The 22,058-nt window shown below is 44.4% G+C and overlaps 1 protein-coding gene across 1 annotated transcript in view; it reads right to left on the reverse strand.

Moving 5' to 3' along the window:
• The window catches only part of PAK2 (p21 (RAC1) activated kinase 2), a 403,878-nt gene that overhangs the window by 296,068 nt on the left and 85,752 nt on the right, over window positions 1–22,058 (reverse strand). The window contains exon 2 of the mRNA XM_085634213.1: window positions 4,047–4,258. Within this exon, the coding sequence (XP_085490339.1) occupies window positions 4,047–4,233 (187 nt within the window). The 5' untranslated portion in view covers window positions 4,234–4,258. The remainder of the gene's footprint in view (window positions 1–4,046; window positions 4,259–22,058) is intronic.

Consider the following 22,058-nt stretch of genomic DNA (forward strand, 5'->3'; position numbering starts at 1 on the left):
TCTAAAGAAGTTCAACAACCGACAGTGGTGACGGGAGATCACCACATTGAAATAGGGCTCTATCACCCTCACTGCTTTCACCAAAATGTATTGTTGCATAGAACTCTTGGTGGAGGCAGAAGCTTCACAAGCAGCTGGTATCCTTAAAGAGAAAGCCTGCTTCAGCCAGGCAAATGTCTTCTTTGACAATACTACCCCGCTCACAAAAGAGCTCTGGACTGCCCAGATCTTTCAAATTGCATATGATGTAGAGCAGCCATGGGATGCGCTCCATTTTATCAGGCCCAAACAATCTTGAAGAATTCATTTGTTTAGATTTAGCTCAACCTTCAGCCAATTAGTGGGCCAAAGCAAATGAGGACTAGGGCGAATGAGGTCTGAAATATAGCCCAAGTCTATCTCTTCATAGACAATCTCAGCGGGGAAGCACTGAGGGACACACAGGAGGCCCCTCAAACATATTTTCAACTCCCAGTCTCTGTTTATGGGAGCATACCCCCAGACATCACCACCAAAGCTTAATACAGGAACATGTTTAGCTTTGAAGCGTACTACTGCCCACCTGGCCCGCCACAATAGACGTGTAACTGTTGGTTCTAGCTATGTGGCAGTGCCTTTTTCCTGTAACCCTATTAGGGAGGTGGGTCTCGGGTACTTCCTGAAAAGAATCTCCAAAGTAAATCATGAAGAATCGCATCATCCCCACCCTTCTTCTCATTAAGCACAATGTAAACCGTGAACTTCTGGAAATCACTACATTGGGGTGCACGTGTAGTGGGTCAACAAGTCAAACTATTGTGGACAGTTTTTTTTTTTTGCGGTTTCATGCTTATCCCAGCTGCTATTCTCATCCCAGATTACTCTAACACAGATAAAAAAAAAAGTGCAATGAGCAGACAGACCACATTTGTTCGCCATTATGAGCAATATCTAACAGGAAGGCTGCGAGAAGTGGCATTTGTAAAAATAGTACGAGCCAATGGCTCTCATCTGAGAATAGGGGGTGGGCACTTTGCACAGACTATGTCCTTAGTTCAACAACACAAACTATGGCTCCAAAGGTAGCCTCTGCTTTATTTCTAATCAAAGTGAATTTTCTTACCCTGTAACAATTATGGGATTCCTTCCACCACCAGGCATTGGGATACTTTGGAAATATGCCTGGTCACCAAAGGACAGGAATGACACAATGAAGAATGCACATGAGACACGTTGGCTCCCTCGAAAGGTTCAAGTGAGGCTCAGTATTTAAGTGTCCAACAACCTTGGTCACACGTCTGAGAAAGAAGCGAACCCTTTTAAGTTATTTAAGAAGTTACATTTTTACTTTAGCATAGCTCTGTGAACAAGCACTTAGAAATAGTTTGACGAAAAGGGCCTGTATTCCTTAGCCACTGAAAGAGGTGGTGGAAACTTCAGAATACAAGCACAAAGAGGGTATCTGAACTTATACAATAAAAAATTAGCACCAGCTTTATTTCAGTTCAGAGATGAGGGTGTGATGTCTGAGAGGAAAATCCATTCCTTCCTCTCTCAAAGTCCCTGCTCTGTTAGCATTTACCTCTGTTGAGACTAGCAAACACACCAAGGAAAGAGCTTTAAAAAACAAAAAAAAACATCTCTGGACCAAATAGCGCCTTTCTTAAGGTACCCAAGGCAAGGTACTCTAGCTCTGCTGCATTCGCACATTCACCACTCTCTATAAACACATTATCTTCACAAGTGCTTTGTGACCCCACTATTTGGATTCCACTGAAAATCTCTGCAGTAAAGTGTGCATTTCACCACACCATCGTGTTAGATGATCTTCGACTGCGGGCAGACAGGGGACAATCGGGCATTCTTATTTTGCTTGACCTGTCTGCCGCTTTCGACACGGTCAACCATGATATTTTGCTGACCAGGTTGGACGAAGTCGGGGTGTCAGGGATGGCCCTAGAATGGTTTTGTTCCTATCTTTCTGACAGGTGTCAGGCGGTTTCCCTCCCGCCGTATCAATCGAAGTTTTCCAATGTCCACCATGGCGTCCCACAGGGATCGGCGATAAGCCCTATTATTTTCAATGTCTATATGAGACCTTTGATTGAAATTATAAAGGCGCATGGTGTAAAATTGGTGAACTGTGCCAATGACACCCAACTCTTCTTTTCTCTAGAGGGAAATCAGTCAATCCCTTTGGCAACTTTTCATGATTGCATGCAGGATACTGCCTACTGGCTAAGAGCTAACTCACTTCAATTCAACTCAGATAAGACTGAAGTTTTATACTGTGCTGTAGGGAGGGTTCCTTCCCCTTTTCCTGAAAATGTTTGGCCTTTTTTAATCCACGTCTACTCTGGTTCCGGCTAAAGCAGTACGTAATCTGGGGGTTATGCTCGATGCTAACTTAACTCTGGAAACGCATGTAACGAAGGTGGCGGGGAATTGTTTCTCCCCGATTAGAGCTTTGAGGAAGATTCTCCCGGTACTACCAAAGATGGCCAGAGCGTTGGTAGTATCATCCTCAGTAGATTGGACTACTGTAACGCCTTACTGCTGGAGGCCCCTACATTTTTGATTGAACGCCTTCAAAGAGTCCAAACTGTGGCAGCCAAACTGTCATTGATGAAACCACGACGCTCGTCAGGCTCTTTGGCCCTTGCAGAGGTTCATTGGTTGCCAATAATGCAGAGGGTCCAGTTCAAGTCGTTATGCTTGGTTTTTAAGGCCCTGCATGGCTTTGGACCCATACCTCTTCAAGAGACCTTTACATGGTATATTCCAACAAGGTGTCTTCGATCTGCCACTGCCTGTCTGGTGAAAGTCCCGAAGATTCGAAGAGCCAAGTCAGGAGGCAGGACGTTTAGCTCTGCAGCTGCCAAACTCTGGAACAGCCTCCCATTGAAATTTAGACAGTCTCATGATCTTCTGCAGTTTAGAAAGAAGATCAAAACATGGCTGTTCCCTAGAGCTTGACAGCTCTGGAAGTGTCCTGCTTGACTTACTCCTGTTACTCCCCTTCACCGTTTGATGATGATGATTCATGTATTATAGCACCAAGATACCCGTTGGGTGATAGCCGCGCTCTACAAATATCGCATACAATACAATATCCAGAGGATCATCAATCACACTGGCACTGCTTCTTGAGTTCCCTTACAGTGCATGTTCCCAGAGGCTGGGGGCCTTTCCCATTGGTATCTGCAAACTGGCCAGTTGAATCAGCTTCCCATGAGGCAGTCAATACCTTGATCAACCTACACCTAAAAGTATAATCGTCCAACTATCCTATGACCTGCATCTGGTGTCATTATTCACACACATTCAACAACAAGGCTGAAATTAGATTGAGTACACAGTTTTGCACTACACATGTTTATCAGTGCAGTTCAGAATGGTTTATGACAATGCGTATCTGCATCAGAAAAGAAGTGGGTGCATCATTTTACTCCCGCTAGAACACTGCAGTGACCAACATTAATTGTTACCTCTTAATAAATCTGAATGGCCTCTTGGCCTGCTCTAAAAAAAAAAAAAAATACACCTTGTGAGCTATCACACTTTAAGGTAACTATTGATTTCTTGAGTAAATAGGTTTTCAATACAATTACAATGACTGCCGTGTTAAAGCTACGTTTGGATTTGAGATAAATGACTGCATAGTAACCTCCAAACTTAAATCACCCCCCTGAACAGCGAACCCTGACTGCCTCATCTCAACCTATCCTGGAGAGAGAAAACTCAAAAAGAAAGTCCTTGGCATTTCATTGAACTGCAAAGTAGAACCCAACCGACTGAGGTCAAGAGATAATAAGCAATCCAGTCAAGTGTATTGTCCGTACTTGAGCACGATTTAATACAAAAAATATAAACATTTAAAGATGACCAGCTTAGGGCATCATTTGTTCAATTCCCGAATTTTTAGAGCTACAAATGAAAGAGCAGGAAACAATAACTCACAGCCAAACAAGCAATAAAGGGATTAAATAAATTCATCCACTCACACACAACACTATGTAGAATTGATATCAACAAGGAAAGCGTTACAAGACAGCATACTGACTCACCTTTTTCATTGCTGGAGAAAATTGAAATTATTTTGTTCTTGGATTTTCTCTCCTCTGGAACAGATGGCAAGGGTTTCAGACTGTGGTTGGTAGCGAGGGGGTCCTTGGCTCCAGAACTGAAGATGGTACTGCTCATCCTTACAGGAGGGGCCGGTGGCTTATCTTCCAATTCCCCATTATCAGACATTTTTCAAAGCTCGTAGTGTGTTGTCCTATACAGCAGACAAGAAAAAGTAAGAAAAAAACCATGTATTTTCATCTCAAGTGAGGCTGCCTGGGATATTCTTATTACAGGTGACATTTAAACATAGAACCACTGTTACATCTAAACTTCAACTAACCTCTTCGTGCAACAAATGACACTCGCTAAAACCAACAAAACAAAAAACAATTCTATGTCAGGACCGGAGATGAAGATTACACAAGTCCTAGGCTACATGACAACCAATCAGAACAAACATAGTACAGTCTACAAATGGGACAGACTCCATATTGTCAGCTTCTTTTCTCTGTAGCTCCAGCGCTACTCGATCAGACCGCATTTGATATGACCATTTAAATGTATTTGCTTATTGACCGATACTGTATAGTTACTAGTCAGCTAATTGGTTACAAATGCCTGCTCGGACTCACCAGGTCAGGGAGTATAACGCAACCCTGTGTGAAACCTTAAAATCTGAATCTGTTTTCTAATTTAGCTGTGCTTCATTCATGCTCACCTTTGACATGTTTTCAGCCTGACTATCCTTGACACCACACTTGCATAAACATTAGGTCACGAATCTAAGTTGAGACATTGTAGGCTGTGTAAACATGCAAAGTCAGCACAAAAGAACAGATGTCTACACTGTGGGTTTTGTGTGTATTTTAAACAATAATAAAGCCTTAGACAAAGTTTGTTCAGAGAAGCCTATCTTGTTATGCAGCTTCAAGACGCAACACATTACACAAGGCACCAAGGTTGTTGATTCTTACCGATGGTCTCATTTGTGTGTTCTTCCCAAAGCTCTATTTACCTCTGGGCGTTCCTAGTCTGTGATTTTCCCTATATAAACCCATGTCACCATTGTTCAGTGTGTTCTATCCTTGGGTATCTTGATGGTACTTGTCGGATGGAAAACCATTAAATGAATGATTGAATAAACTATCCATGGTTTGGCTTTGCTCTCCTGTCGATTCCTTCTTACTTGATAAGAACCCGTGGCAAACTGGTGATCCCTGCACCAGCAGGTTATTAATTAATCTGCTCCACAAATTGGCACCCGAACGTGGGTCCCCATCAAGGGTTGGCAGTCGGACCGGGGGAGGAGATCAGGTCGGTAAGACGAACTTCACAGAGGGGCGCACCACCTGATGAGATTAGTGTTGCTGGTGGTCCAAGGTGATTTTTCGGCTCTCCAACTCTGATCTTCCTGGCGGCTGCTAGCCTTGACTGGGGCCTTCGGTCTGATTTTCTTTGGATCAGGGATGATCGACAGGTGGGATGCGAAGACTACGCATGAGGTAAATCTGTATTGAACTGGTTCATTTGTTAATTTGGTTTGGATCTGTTTGATCTTTGCTTGACTTGGTATTCGTCTTGACTTGGTATTTGATTGGTAATTTGTTTGGAATTTGGTAATCCGTTCGGACTCTGTTTTAAATTTGGAAACTTAGGTTCTGTTTAGTATTTTGAGATCCAAGTTTTGTTTTGAGACTTGCAATTTGTTTTGACTAACATTTTTTCTTACAGGTAATGTGAGAATATTTTTTATTTCTCTGTTTATAAGTTTTTTAAATCTTATCTAACATGCCTGTGTTTAGTACCCTTTGGAAGTTTTGTTGTTGCTGCTGCGATAAGCAGAGCATTTTGAAAGCAAGTCAGCCGGCACCACCAGAAGGTACGCCAAATTTTGAGATGTACATCAAATATGGTATTTGTCCCATCATGTATAATACATTGTGGCACAAATATACGAAAGGGGATCCCCAGCTGAGATGGCCATTAGAGGAACTATGGACCCTCACAAACTCGAGTATTTAGAGAATCAATTGTTTTTAAAGAAAGTTAGGCCAGCTATGTTTGACAGTTTGTGTATGTGGAGGAAAAAAGTGAAGGAGCGGCAGCTCAAAGCAGAGAAGGTACAAAGGAAACAGGAAAGGAAGACAGAGTATCAGAAGTATAAGGAATTGAAGGATAAGGAAGTTAAGGAGAACAAGCATTGGCATAGCCAATAGGTCTCGCCTTTGGGACCTTATAAGTGTTTAGCCATGCAACAGTTGCATAACTAAATACTTAGAAGGTCCCAAAAGCGAGACCTATTGGCTATGCAAAGTGAAAGTGATCGCAATCGCGTTAACGATCAAACATCTAAGCGGCCGTGAAAGTGAAAGTAATCGCGGTAAAGCACAGAGCGCGTGCCCACGCACATGCACTGTAGCTCTAGGCTGGCCTGGTAGCACTTTTTGGAGCCCACTCAATAAGTCTCGCCAGTCCAGCACATGCGCTGGGTCAGGCGAGACCTAAAAAGGAATGTTTAGATAGAGAGCATAGATTATTAATATCTAAAGAATATATAGTTAGACCAACAGTAGCAGTAGAGGTCCACCAAGATGTGGACTCAGATATTGATGAATTGTTGATAGAACGACCCCCACCCCCATATGTACTCTTAACACCTCTTCCCCCTGGACCCCTAAATATCGCTCCCCTTTTACCCGCGGCTCCCCCTCCTTTGCCTGCGGTTGTCCAGCTCCCCATTTTCCAACCAGTACCGGTACATTCTTTACCACCTCCAACACAGGCCACTGCACCCCCACCCCAAGCCTCTGCACCTCCACCTCAGGCCACTGCATTTCAAAGGACTAATGATTCTGTGGTTCCTGCATCTGTCCTGACCCCTCTAGTTCTTCGCTCTACTGTACCTCAGTTTCGTCAGGATGCGATAAGGTTGATAGTATTACATTTTTTAAGTGATCTAGAAATGGAAGTAGAAGAAATGATAGATCAGATTCAGGATTTCTCTGAGGGTGAGCTTCTTTGTCTTCTAAGTAAGCTTTCTCATCAATTTATAGTTCAATGGGAGTGGACTACAGGGCGAAATGGCCCAGATGTTAGAGCAATTAATAGACCGTGTCAGATAGGGGCATTCCCTGTAAAAAGAATTAACACTGCCATGGCAACGATAATTGGATACCGTAATGAGCTCTTCCTCTCCCCGAATAAGACCTATGAGGGAAGCTGCGCCACAGTTCATTCCTGGAAGAGGGAATGCAGATGATGATGACCCAAATAGTGCTAATGCTAAAGCCCATTTTTTGTACAATTGGATATATACGCCCTGGAAAAGGACGGATGTACTCACTTTAAAAGCCTCTTTACCTGACATATGGAAAAATCCTAGGGGATTTTATGACGATGTACAGGCAGCCATTGATTCTTGTATCATGACCTTAGCAGATATTGATATGTTTTTTGGTATGATCCTACCACCTGATATGTGGCGACTTACCCGTAAACAGGATAATGCTGTTGATTTGGGAGGAGATTGGACGTCCATCTTAGCAGCTGATAGGGATAGGAAACCTGGTCAGAAATCTAGTCCGCTTATACTGGATCTGCCTGGTTAACATAGTTACTTACATAACAAGCATTGGCATAGCCAATAGGTCTCGCCTTTGGGACCTTATAAGTGTTTAGCCATGCAATAGTTAGTATTGTTGCACCAAGGATATTGTGCTGCATAACTAAATACTTATAAGGTCCCAAAAGCGAAACGTATTGGCTATGCCAATGCTGGTTTCCAATTGTCACATATGAAAGCACCTTCAAATAAGTGAGATCTGGATGTGTGGGACACTACAGTTTTGCTCCATATATAATAAGAACTTAGCCCACATATAACATGCCTCCTAGCTCACTAATGGCATTGATATCAGGGGGCGGGGCAGGATGCTTCTCAGTTCATGCTGAAAAACCTTCACTTCCAAGAAATACTTAAACACAGGGTTAGAATCTGCTGTGCTCTGAAGAAACCCTTCCGCTTGTTAAAGAAATACAATTTCTTGCAATCTGAAGCACCCTCATTATACTCGAACATGATGTTTATTGCATAATTTACACACCAAATAGTTCCAGGGCTTGGGAGCCCACCCGGGGCTGTGCTCCGGCTCTCCCTGTCCATGTGTTAGCTCGCCCACCTCCAGCAGAAGAGATTAGGGAATACACATGAGTGAAGGGTGCAGGGGGTGGGGGGGGGGGGGGGGGGGGAGGCTGTTGATAGTTCACTAGTGAGACATAAAGAAGGGAGAAGGTGGACGAATTGACAGGGTGGGAAGAGTGACGGGTGGAGGGAGAGATGAGGAGATGAAGGCGAGAGGGGAGAGGGGAGAGGGACGGTCAATGTAGAATATGTTGTGTTTTAGCATGTGCTTTCTCCAAATATTCTTTATAGCTCCTTTTAATGGGTCTTACAACTACCCAAAGTAATAGAACCTAATGTATCGACATTGGAAGGATGAGCAGCTGAGACAGTCATGCCAGATGCACATTTTGAGCTTCAGTAATTAACCAGTTGTCAAAACAGAGTACTTACCTCACTGTGCTGCCTCGACGGCTGAGAAAAAAAGAAGAGCTGTGGGAAAGAGGATGAGGAGAAAGGGAGGACTGAGGAAGAGTGCGGGTTGGAGAAGCGCTGAGGGCAGGAAAAGGGGGGAGGGAGGGCCGAGACCAAGTGAAGGCTAGAGAAGCGCTGAGGGCAGGATTGGGGGGGGGGGGGGGGGGGCTGAGGCATAGTCAAGGTTGGAGAAGCGATGAGGGCAGGGGGATGAGGGCTGAGGGAGGGCTGAGGCCAAGTGAAGGTTGGAGAAGCACGGAGGGCCGGTGGAGGAGGGGAGAAACTAAGGGCTGAGGCAGAGTGAAGGCTGGAGAAGCGCCGAGGGAAGGAGGTGGATGGAGGCTGAGGTGGGCTGAGGCAAAGTGAAGGCTGGAGAAGCACTGAGGGCAAGATGAGGGGCGAGAGGGCTCAAGGTTGGAGAAGCCCTTAGGGCTGATGCAAAGTGAAGACTGGAGAAGCACTGAGGGCAGGAGGATGGGGGGGGGGGGTAGCTGAGGAAAAGTGGAGGTAGGAGAAGCGCAGAGAGCAGGAGGAAGAGGGGGAGGACCGAGGTAAAGTGAAGGGTGATGAAATGCTGATGGCAGGAGGAGGAGAGGGAAGGAGGGCTGAGGTAGAGTGAATGCTCGAGAAGTGCTGAGAGAAGTAGGATGAGAGGGAGGGAGGGCTGAGGCAGAATGAAAGCTGGAGAAGTGCTGAGGGAAGGAGGATGAGGGAGGGCTGAGGCAAAGTGAAGGCTGGAGAAGCACTGAGGGAAGGAGGAAGAAGGGGAAAGTGGGGTGAGGCAAGAGAGAAGACTGGAGAAGCTGTGAGGGTCGGAGGGGAAGAGGAGAGAGGGCTGAGGCAAAGTGAAGGCTGGAGAACCACTGAGGGCAGGAGGATGAGGGGGAGGGAGGGCTGGGGACAAGTGAAGAATGGGGAAGCGCTGATGGAAGGTGGAGGGGGAGGTGGGCTGAGGCAAAGTGAAGGCTGGAGAATAGCTGAGGGCAAGAGGATGAGGGGAAAGTGGGCTGAGGCAAAGTGAAGGCTGGAGAAGCACTGAGTGCAGGAAGATGGGGGGGTGGTCTGAGGAAGAGTGAAGGCTGGGGAAGCGCTGAGGGCAGGAGGATGAGGGGAGAGGGGGGTCAGGCAGAGTGAAACTGGAGAAGCGCTGCGGGCCAAAGGGGAAGAGGAGGGAGGGCTGAGGCAAAGTGAATGCTGGAAAAGCACTGAGGGCAGGAGAAGGAGAAGGCAGGGAGGTTTGTGGAGAGAATAAAGTGATTCTATAAATGTGGTTCAGGTAGAGGCGGAAGACGAGGAGATGTGCGGCTAAGAGAGGAAGATGAGCGAGAAGGAAACCCGGACTGGCGGAGGAAGACAGAGAAAGGAAGTGATATGTTCTGTAGTTTGAGGACAAGAAAAACAAGGGAAGGATTGTTTGCCGATTAAATGCATTCAAGCAAATTTGTGACGCGGCGGAGCGTGGCGCGCACGCGCGCACTTGGCGGGGGCGAGGGAGCGCATTACAGGCGGGGGAGCGGACCCTTTGAAGTACGATGCCAAACTGATTGTATGGCGGCACGATGCACGTGATTGTGCGCGTGCTCGCCATGCAATCTGCTTACGGGAGCACTTTTGGGAGCCCCTTACTAGAGTCTCGCATAGCGATTGCTATCGCAATAGCTAGGCGAGACCTACAAACGATAGTGCCAGCCCAAAAAATAGATTGGGCACTCCTTACGGCTTGTAAACAAAAACAGGGAGAGGCCGTCCCTGATTTCTTTACTCGCTTTGAGGAAGTGTTCCATGATTTTAGTGGACAAGATACATCTACACGTGCACATTTATTTCTAGATAGATTTCTGGGAATTTGCTTCCTGAGATATCAGTTCGCTTCAACTCTGAAAGCACATGGGCTTCAGCGACTCCAAAAGCTATATTAGATATGGCCCAGCATGATCAGAATCAGGTTACCACTGAGCAAGAACTAAAAGAAGGAAAATTAAAAGAATTGAAAACTAAGGTGATGATGGTTCAGGCCTATGGACCCCAAGGTCGAGGCCGAGGCCAAAATTATGGTCCGCATTACAGACCAATGCCTCCAGTAGGGCCACCGCGTAGACAAACTCCACTGGGACTGGATCAATGTGCTTATTGCAAAGAGAAGGGACATTGGCGTTCTGAATGCCCTGTTTTAGCTGCTAGTGGGAGAGGAAGGGGACAAGTGGCTAGTAATCGAGGGACTTCAGCTCCCCAACAACAGTCACAGCAGGTTCAAGCTCCAGAGAGGAATAGGTCAGGAAATTATTTTGATCAGCGAAATAATCAATATTCTATGGAGGACTGGGAATCAGAGGAAACTGTGGGAACACATTATGCCTAGGACAGCGTAAGACAAGGAGGACCAGTTGAGATACCTGTAGATCAGTCAGGACCCTATATAACGGCCACCCTACTTGGGCAGGATCAGAAATATTTTGTGGATACAGGGGCAACACGTAGTGCGATATCTCAGAAACTGGTCCCTGGGACACCCTTGTCTGGCCAAGTGATCACATCGATAAGGGTTTGATGGAACACCAAATTCTAGCCCTATGTCCCAAAAACTACCTTTGCAGGTTGAGAATTTTATCACTACAGCCCCCTTTTTACTTCCCCCACATGCTCCAGATAATCTGATGGGACTTGATCGTTTGAAATATTTCCATGCTACTATACATTGTTCCCTATCTGGAGTAAGTGTCATTTTTGGGTAAAAGGCATTACCTAAACAATAAAAAAAATTATGTCCGGACCTTGATTCTGTCCCTTCATGTGTTTGGGCTACTACTGACACAGATGTGGGAAGAATGGATATTTCCCCAGTACATATACAGGTTCGAGAGGATGCTTCCTTACCAAGGGTCCTGCAATACAAAAAATATCAAAAGAAGGTGAAGATGCATTAATGTCGATCATTGATGATATGATACGTACAGGAGTTGTTGAGGCAGTTTCCTCTAATGTATGCAATAGCCCCATTCTCCCCATTCTAAAACGGGGCGATGGAACAGGGGGATAAGATTTACAGATTTGTGATTGACTTGAGAGAAGTCAATAAAATAGTTCTCTCGATATCCTGTTGTCTCAGATATTACGACTTTGTTGACATGAATTCCATCTACAGCTACTGTATTCTCTGTCATTGACCTTAAGAATGCCTTCTTCTCTATTGCTATACATCAAGAGAGCCAATATCTTTTTGGATTTTCATTACAGGGCTGCTCATTCAGATTTTGTAGGACTCCGCAAGGCTATACAGAAAGCCCTAGCATTTACAGTCAAGTACTTAAGCGACAGTTGGATGAACTTCTTTTGCCACCAGGAGTAACACTGGTGCAATATGTTGATGACATTTTCCTAGCCGCAGACACAGTTGAGCATTGTAAAGAAGCCACGCTCTCTCTATTGCATCATCTTGCTGTCAAGGGACATAAGGTCTCTAAGAAGGAGTTACAATATTGTCAATCTGAGGTCACTTATTTAGGTCACCTCTTATCCAAGGAAGGTCGCACGCTGACTAAAGACAGGTTTCAAACTATCCTAAAAATTCCTATTCCAAGTACCCGAAAAGAAGTCAAGGCACTTATTGGTATTACTTCCTACTGTAGACAGTGGATTCCAAATGTCTCCCCAATAATCAAACCTCTTTTGTCCCTTGTTACCAAAGAAACTCAGTCTCCTCTACCATGGACATCTGAATGTCAGGAAGCATATCAGCAGCTCCGTACATCCCTTTGTACTGCTCCAGTGTTAGGCACTCCAGATTATGCAAAACCTTTCATACTATATGTACACAAGAGAGAAGGCTGTGCATTGTCCGTTTTGGCACAACCATATGGTAATAAGCATCGTCCCTGTGCTTATTTTTCAGCTGTATTAGACCCTGTGGCCAGAGGACTCCCAGGTTGTCTCAGAGCTGTTGCTGCCACAGCGATTTCTATATGCCAATCTGAGGGGATAGTGTTGAGCAACACGCTTATGGTTATGGTACCCCATTGAGTAGATGCACTCCTGAATCAGACTAAAACCCAGCGTTTGACTAGCACTAGACTTACAGGCTACGAACTTACACTTTTGGCACCTCACATCACACTTAAGAGATGTTTAACATTGAACCCAGCTACACTGCTACCTTTGCCAGCTGAACAGGCGCATGATTTGTAGGATTGCATTTTCCTTACAGAAAAACAGACTAAGGGAAGAATAGATCTAAAGGATACATCTTTGTTAGACCCTGAGGGAGAATTATGGGTGGATGGCTCTTGTTTAAGATTATATTAAATCAATGAGAACTAGTCTGTCAAGACGTGATAATGAACTCTAAGTAGTGTGTTCTTACCAAAAAAGGGGTAAAGAAAGTTCTTCTTTCTTTTTTATGAAGCCCTCCCCCACCAACCTAGTTGGTGGCATGCTTCATCATAAGGCCCACCTGGTGACACTGAGTGTGTTCCTGGTGTGCTACAAGGCCTGTGTTACAGTGGAGCTGGTAAACTTACTGAGTGTGCAGTGTAGGTGACGTAAAAGTGAGATTTAAAAGCTGTCCAGTGGTCCCAATTACCCAGAAGGGATTAACTTTAATCTTTGGGCCTCTGGCAGCAGTAAAAACAAGGCAGCGGATGTAGGTGGAGTGGTAATTAGGAGACTCCTGCATCCAGTGGGTGGTCAACAAGTTTCAGCCAGGCCTTTAATATAAACTGGCTTTCCTCAGGACCTAGAAACGTTAAAACGTGCGATCTATACAGTGTATTGTGTATGGATCGTGATGTGTGGCACACGCTAAGGTGCCCTATGTGTAAGAAGGCAGTTCCTTCTTAAAGCATCCCTGTACACACAAACATAAAAAGACAAACACACAGATGGGTTATATGCACAGTGGCTGAATCACATCATAGATTACGGTAGTGTTCGTGGTAAAAACGGTAAAATAACGGCGCGGTGGTAGCGTCGTGGCAATATTGAGTAACAATTATCAAGGTATGCGCTATTGTGTGTGATAAAGAGCCCAAAGAGTGAGAATTGTATAAACAGAGGGTTATTCTCACACTAGTGATTTGCTATAAATGCCCCATGAGATTCCGGCATTTATAGGTACTGGCACTGTGAAGAAAAAGGAGAGGAGGGCGCGGTCGCCTTTTGTAAAACCTGAAAGGGGAAAAAGGTCTTACCTGATGGCACCACTTCTGCATCCTATGCCATTACCACTTTACAGACCGTGGTAGAGACCGCCTGTATCCCACAAAAATCTGCCCAAGCAGCCGAACTCATTGCGCTTTTGAGGGCTTGTGAACTTAGTGAAAGATTAAGAGTGAATATTTATACAGACAGTCAGTATGCATTTGGTGTGGCACACAATTTTGGCAAGCTCTGGAAGGAACGGGGATTCCTAACCTCCCATGGCTCTAAAATACAACACGGTGAATTGGTAAACAGTCTTCTTACTGCTTTGACACTGCCAAAGAGTGTAGCCATTATCAAATGTAGTGCCCACAAGAAAGTTACAGAGTGGGACAAGGAAATGCTTTTGTTGACGAAGTTGCGAAAGAAACCGCAAGTGCACTCGCAAGTAAGATGTATGTACTGTACTACAATCCCAAGCTGAAAGATAGGAAAACATGTATACAGAGATTAAGGACATACAGTAGTCAGCCACTGAACAGGAAAGGGCAGAATGGCAAAAGGAAGGAGAATTAGATGATGAGGGATGTTGGGAGGTCAAAAGACATGTTAAAATGGAAATTGCCCTATGCCTATGTATTGCCTTTTGTGACTATGGCTCATGGACCTGCTCACGTTAGTCCCAAAAACATCATTTCCCAATTGAATCCAGTCTGGGATAGTCCACTCATCCGGAAAACGGCTGAGCATTTGATTAAACGTCGCATAATCTGCATACTGGGAAGGGAGTATCAACCCCTACTGGTGGATTTTCTCCACCTCAGGTTCCCTTTGAAGCACTCCAAATGGATTATATTCAACTAGAACTCTGCAACAATTTAAAATACGTACTTGTTGTGGTTTGTTCCTTCAGTAAGTGGGTGGAAGCCTAGCCCACGAAAGATAAAACAGCCTTGACAACAGCTAAAGTTCTATTAAAAGAGTTCTTCCCCCGTTTTGGGGTTTGTAGAGTTTAATGGAGCGACAATGGCCCCCACTTCACTGGCCAGATAATCTAATACCTAATGAAGGGTTTGGGGGTAAAACAGAAGTTTCATGCTGCTAATTATCCCCAGGCAGCGGGTTTAGTAGAAAGATACAATGCCACACAAACTCAAATTGGCAAAAATTCAAGCAACAGGCCTTAAATGGCCAGATGCTTTGCCACTCGCTTTCCCACACATTAAGATTGGACTTTCTCCCTACGAGATAGTCTTTGGTAGACCTATGAATGTATGGGGACCCCCAAGACCAAATATGATTAAAGAAATACAGTACCCTGTTTTGAGTGACTATCTTAGAAACTTGACTGAAAAATTGTTTGATTCATCAGCAGGTGCTTGAAGCTATTCCAGGCAAATCAGAAGGTTCGGCTCATGGTCTCCAACCTGGTGATTTCGTGCTCCTCAAGAACTTCCAGCGTTCTAAGAATCTGGAACCCCATTGGAAGAACATCGAGCAAGTGCTGCTGGCAACCCGAACTGCTGTCCGTGTCATCAACAGACGTCACTGGATACATGGATCGCACTGCAAACGAATTGCAGCAACTGCTCTCCAGCCAGAAAGCAGAAGTGATCTAAACGACATCTTGCAGACTCATAAAGGGGTTGCTCCTCTGAACGAAGACACCCTGTTCCCAGATCAGACTGTGCCGTTGGCATCAAGGTACAATTTACGAACAAGAAAGGGAAGGAGCAGATAGAGATACCGGAGGGCCGATTTCAATTAGTGGAACGGTTCGGCTGTGACACGGTGGGATCACATAATCAGCTGAACCAGGTCCAGAGGGGGTTGTGATATGTGTTCAGTGTTGCCTGGATCTCTCTCCGACCTGTGGTGTATCGATACCGAGAAGGAGACATGCAGAGACTTGGATCCAAGTTGCAGTTGCAAAACAAAGACAAGCCTCTGTGTATGGTGACTCTGATCATACTCTTGATAATCTTGGCAGCAGTTTTTTGGACAATGGATAAAGTGATTCTGGCCCGAACCCTATTGCCCGCTACTACTCCTGTCCCCACAGAACACGCGTACTATACCCTTCCCTATCACGAACAAAAACACCGCATGTCCTACCTCAACAACACTTTCATACAGATGTTGCATCATACTCACAACGCTACGAACACCACCAACTGTTGGGTGTGAGGAATTATGCCAGCTCACCAGAACAAGCATTTGCAATGCAATAAGTCTCGCATTTATAAGAGTTTGAGCTATTGGCATTGTAAAATTACAATGCCTTTTATTTATGTTTTGGTTTTAAAACAAATAAAAGGCATTGTCATTTACAAATGTCAGTAGCATAAACTCGCATAAAAGCAGTGTGCGGCGTGCAGCAGTGAGTAATGCAGCAGTGTGCGGCGGGCAGCAGTGTGCGGCGGGCAGCAGTGTGCGGCGGGCAGCAGTGTGCGGCGGGCAGCAGTGTGCGGCGGGCAGCAGTGTGTAATGCGGCAGTGTGCGGCGTGCAGCAGTGTGTGGCGTGGTTTGTAAACAACAAGAAAAGCGGACATCAAAAGAAGGGTGGGAGGGAACGAGCATATGGGGTGTGAGTTATAGCGAAAATTAATTGTTGTAAGAGGGGATGCAGGAAGTGAGGCCGAGCGCGCGCTAGCGAAAGCAGTCTTCTGCTTTCAAGTCCGATGCCCGATGCCAGCTTCGCGCTTGAATGCCTCACATGCACTGGCCATAAACCGCATTCCTAAGGTCTTGTGCCCCTTACTAAATCCCTCTGAATGCGTGAGGCGGCGCACGCGCAGGAAGTAGCTGGTGGCAAATAGAATGCGCGTGGTTGTGCCCGTGACCGGCACACCCGATCCGCCTGGGAAGCCTTTGGGAGCATTTTCGTGTCTTTCTTACTTCCCCCTGTGGTTTTAGCACCCGACTCTTTTCACAAAGACTTGAAATTATTTAATGATATCTCTTTAAATAGGTTCAAACGGACCATGAATAGTAATAAAGTAGATCAGACCGATATAGCCTTGCAGCAATATGTAGATTTTAATTTGGGACTCTTTCTTTGTTGGTGCAGCCCTAAACAGTAGAAAGATAAGACGTCTAACCCGAGTAGTAGAAGCAGTAACTAATCAGACAGCAATGGCTCTAGGAAACATTACTGAAGAACTCCAGATAACAAGAATTGTAACGATTCAAAATAGAATGGTGCTCGAAGTAGTGCTCGCTGATCGTGTTGGAGCATGCTGCATCCTAGGGAGTAGCTGTAGCGTGTTCATTCCTGACCAAGCCCCTTCTATGACGCCATTTCTAAATTACACAAAATAGCTGCAGAAATACATCAAGACCAAGGAACATGGTCCTGGTTTGACTGGTTACAGGGACTTATTTCCAATTAGGGTTGGAAATTGTTAATGGGAATAGCAATCATAGGGGCCATCTTTTTCACTTGTTGCTGCATTCAATGTGCCCCCACAATATGTACAGCCTGTATAGCCATTTGTAATAGTATTAAACCTTCTCCAGTCAATGTTCATGAATTAATTAGAGAAATGATTATGCACACCTAAATTCATGAACTAATGAATATTAATGTACACGATTAATATATGTACTTTCTAGAATGTATTCAGCACAGCTGAAAAGAAGGACTGTGAAACCTTAAAATCTGAATATCCCGTTTTCTAATTTAGCTGAGTTTCATCCATGCTCACCTTTGACCCGTTTTCAGCCTGACTCTATCCTTGACACCAAACTTGAAAAAACATTAGGTCACGAATCTAAGTTGAGGCATTGTAGGCTACGTAAACATGCAAAGTCAGCACAAAAGAACAGCTAATGTCTACACTGTGGGTTTTGTGTGCATTTTAAACAATGATAAAGCCTTAGACAAAGTTAATTCAGATAAGCCTATCTTGTTATGCAGCTTCAAGACGCGACAGTTACACAAGGCCCCAAGGTTGTTGATTCTTACCGATGGTCTCATTTGTGTGTTCTTCCCAAAGCTCCATTAACTCTGGGCGTTCGTAGTCTGTGATTTGCCCTATATAAACCCATGTAACCATTGTTCAGTGTGTTCGGTCCTTGAGTATCTTGATGGTACTTGTCGGATGGAAACCCATTCATTAATGATTGAATAAACTATCCATGGTTTGACTTTGCTCTCCTGTCGATTCCTCCTTACTTGATAAGAACCCGTGGCGAAGTGGTGATCCCTGCACCAGCAGGTTAATAATTAATCTGCTCCACACCTGTGGTGCCCCTCCCCATCACAATGGGGAGGGATTCTTTTTGCACACATGCAGTTTGGCTTTACGGACTCCAAATCAGCAGTGGATGTCTTTTGTAGCACTCAGGGCAAGAGGTACATGGTCCACATAACCCTAACCTCACAGCGTCCTGTTCGATTTTCATTTCCAGCATCCAACACCATCCTAGAATTTCAACTACCACATCAGCTCAACCCCAGAGGCTGCTCACTGTATCTTGGTGCTAACTATTTCCTTGAGTCTGGAAGTCCTACTGGCCAATCCATCACAAGTATAACGAGTCTCATGCAGGCACAGCCTCGTGGGAGCCTTATTGATCTCTAAGGCAAAGCCAAAATCTAAACAGTGCATTGGTGCATGGTGATGCTTTTGAAAAGAGACTGGGGCATTCCTGTTTAATGACAGGGCAAAACATGATCTTAGGATCAACCAAGTATCCTCAACAGAGCCACTGGCCAATGACACCTCAATCAAGTCTTCTGATACAATTTCAGACGTAGATTTGCAGAAACCATGACTTCCTTCCAACAGACCACATAAATGCAACCAAGACTAAGTGGTTGATGACCAGGGAACACGTTGATGCTAGACCTAGAAATCCCAACAGCTGAAGTTCAATTTTGCACTGGAAGACATTGTGATCACAATCAGCATAATGGTTACTCCTTTCGACAAATGTTTCCAACAACCTGCAGTTTGAGTCCACCAAGCCTGCTTTAAAAGGAAAAATAGCAGTTCGCCTGATGAGGCTCCAAAAATGAGAACCTTAATGGGAAAATTCTATCGCAACTCAAAAAAGTTAAACCACGCATGCACAGCTTGTCATGGTAATCTACATTATATTTCTGGCTCACTCAAAAATGTTAAGCATGACCTACCTAGCCAAAAAGAGGCTCACCCACTGACTAGGACATTTTACAGGATGGGTAAAGGGGGAATTTTGCTTAGTAGGTAGTTCCACCTGCACTATATTCTCCAAGAGATACCACCCTATCCAAATGCAGTTCGATCATAAACTGTTTGACCTCCTCACTGCCGAAGCGCCACGGACAGATGAAGGTGCGCTCTTCGGAGTTCCTTTTTGAAATGATTGTGAAATTTTCCAAGTACCTACGGAAAAGTATACTACTCCAGCTAGAGGCTAACATTTTAAAAATTTAAAAGTCTCTACAGCCCATAAAAAAACAACAAAGTAAACACAGTGTTGGCTCAAAACAATCATCAAATGCACTGTAAACTGAAATAGAATACCCAAAGCAATTGCTATTTTCAGAATTCTGCAACAGTTAATATTGTATAGCAAAAATTTCAATTACAACTCTTTTTAAATGTTAAAGCAAATGTGTACTTTTCTCGGTAGTCCCATTATACTGAATAAAGAGCTTGAACAGTATTCAACCCCAATTAACATGAACAAAAGACTTCTGGCTGTGCCAGAGACAAATCTTAAACATCCAGCAGCCTACACTTCTATTTCTTTGTTAAAAATCATCCTGGAAGAGGCTTCTTAGAGGTGAGGCTCATACCACGTTCTATCTAAAACTCCTATTCTTGTGTATATTAAATAAGGCAGTAGCTAATAAAATTAAATCCTAAACGGTGATCATCGTTTTCAACAGCAAAGTAAGATGCAACCTACGTGAGTGGGCAAAAGACAAATCTTCATTGTCCAGCTGTACTCATGACCGCCATTCAACAAACCACCATCGTAGCCATTTCCAAACTCTGCCACATCAGAATCTGTCACAAAACCAACTATTACATAAAAGATTAAACCACAAGGCCAAAAACTGTCTTACCCATCCCTCAAGCAAGCAGCAAAACTTGCTAGCCATAGCAAATTCAGAATACCAGACGACTGTCTGACAACCAGCATGTTAGCGTTTGCACTGAATTAGAAGCACAGAAGCAGAGATTAGACTGGAGGTCAGATCATCAAGCTGCTGTTCTCTCTAGTGTGTCTCACTCCCCGGGGGCCAAGACTAACCCAGAAATTAAGCCACCGGATGGCAGGCACTTAATGCTTAGAATAAGTGGCCTAGAGTAAGCTCCAAGGCACAGCCATTTACAGAGACTATATGGCACCCAAGTACAGAGAATCTCAGCAGGATTGTACTTCCATAAGCAACCTTTCACCAATCTGCAAAACTCTGAGACTAGATTGTCAGCCTGCAGAGGGTTTAACAACCCTGAGGTGCCAGTTGCAATTGCCACTACTGAACTACTAGGGCACCATACCCTTGGTCAGGTATCTGGAGCTGCTAAGACATAAGAGTCCGTTACCTCTGCACCCAGTGACCTCCTGTTCACCTACCAGCAAATATAATTTTCTACATGGTCACTGCACTTCATTACAACCCGGTAAAGGTTCAATGAACAAGGCTGGTACTGAATAGGAGTAAAATAAGAACAAGTACAAACTCACCCAACTCAGAGATGGGGCCAAATTCAAGTTCCGCTATCTGCACTGACCCCAGGGAGTGTAAATTCTTGGTGAAGAAGATCAGCTCTAACAAAGACAAAAGCCTTCAGACCTGCAGACACCACAACGATCTGCTTGACTGCAAGCCTCTTCTCCATCACCTACTGCAAACCCAAATTGCCAGTGAATGGTGATAGAGCGCTTTCAGCACTCTAGGTGTATCGGTGCAATATAGTCATAATTGCCATGCACCTACGTACAAGTATATCATGCACAGTGTTTTGTGATCATGAACATGTATTCATTAGACTAATTTATACATTCGTTGTAGTGCACATGTTATACTATGATCATGTATGTATCCTCATGCCTGAATATACAGAGAGCAGAACCGTTTATAATCATATAATGTAACCGTTCGTTGTTTAAGTTACCCGATTTCCTAGGCCCAAGACTGTACTTGTTTTTGCACCTCCTTCGCTTCTCGAGAAATAAATAATGAAATGCATGTTGTTTTCAAGAAATAGCAGTGTTCTCATCCTACTGCAGGTATCGGAATGCCAACTCGTTATTTTCAGATTGGAGAAGATACAAGGAATGCTTTGAAGACAGTTGGAAGCGAGAAGGAAGGATATCTTTCGTGTCTGGCTGGTCTGAGAATCAAGGTCACCACGCCGAACAAAGAAGTCTTAATTAAAAGGCGTGAACCTCCCCACATAGAAAAGGTTGCAATGGAAAATTTTACCAGGATGAACCAAAGAATCGAATTCTATATTGTATGATGCGTATGGACAGATACCCCAGACTTCTGCTAGCTTTCGGAGAGAAAGGAGCATCTTAGAACTCGCTCCTAGCCTTAAGCTCCTTGACCCATTTGACGCGAGTACTTCTCAGGAAGTCAACATGTGCTGACACCTTTGGGAATAGATGGAAGGGTATTAGATAGCATCTCCCCTTAGTACAGTGTAGGGACAGATTTGATTTTATTCCTAAATGAAGAGACCTCGACTCTGTTTCCATTTTGAGCTGTATCCTAATCCTCGAATTTACCATTGTATTCTTGTTATGGCGAATTATTTATATTCGTAGAATCTGCTCTATATTGATTTTCTTATCTCTCTATATGCTAATCTTATGATGTGTACACATCTTATTATTCTTACCCTTATAATAAATTGACAAACCTTATATCGGGGTCTGTGGTACTTTCAGGTATGCTATTGTCATCGTGTTATGAAGTGTTTTTCCCCTCCACCACTGTTTAGTAGGTAAATAAAAGATCTGAACGCAATTGTTAGGAGGAAGACAAGGGTGCAATTTAGCATAATCAAACGGTAGCAGAGGATGGTTTACCTCCAAATAGCGAGGGGAAAGGAGAAATATAGGACAGAGTAGGAAGAATCGAGGTCCGGATGCAGCAGATGGAACATCGGCGAAGAGTGGCGGAAACTGGCAGACGTTGACGGTGCGGCGGAACTAGAAGGGTGGCGTGAGCATGAAAGGTCTAGTGAGGAGTGTTAGATTGCGGTGTGTTTTATTTGTATGATGTTTTGCGGAGTTGAGATGCACGTTTACTGATGTGGTTATTGGTACTGGTTCG

The sequence above is a fragment of the Triturus cristatus genome, chromosome 11 (assembly GCF_964204655.1).
Source record: "Triturus cristatus chromosome 11, aTriCri1.1, whole genome shotgun sequence".
Lineage (NCBI taxonomy): Eukaryota > Metazoa > Chordata > Amphibia > Caudata > Salamandridae > Triturus > Triturus cristatus.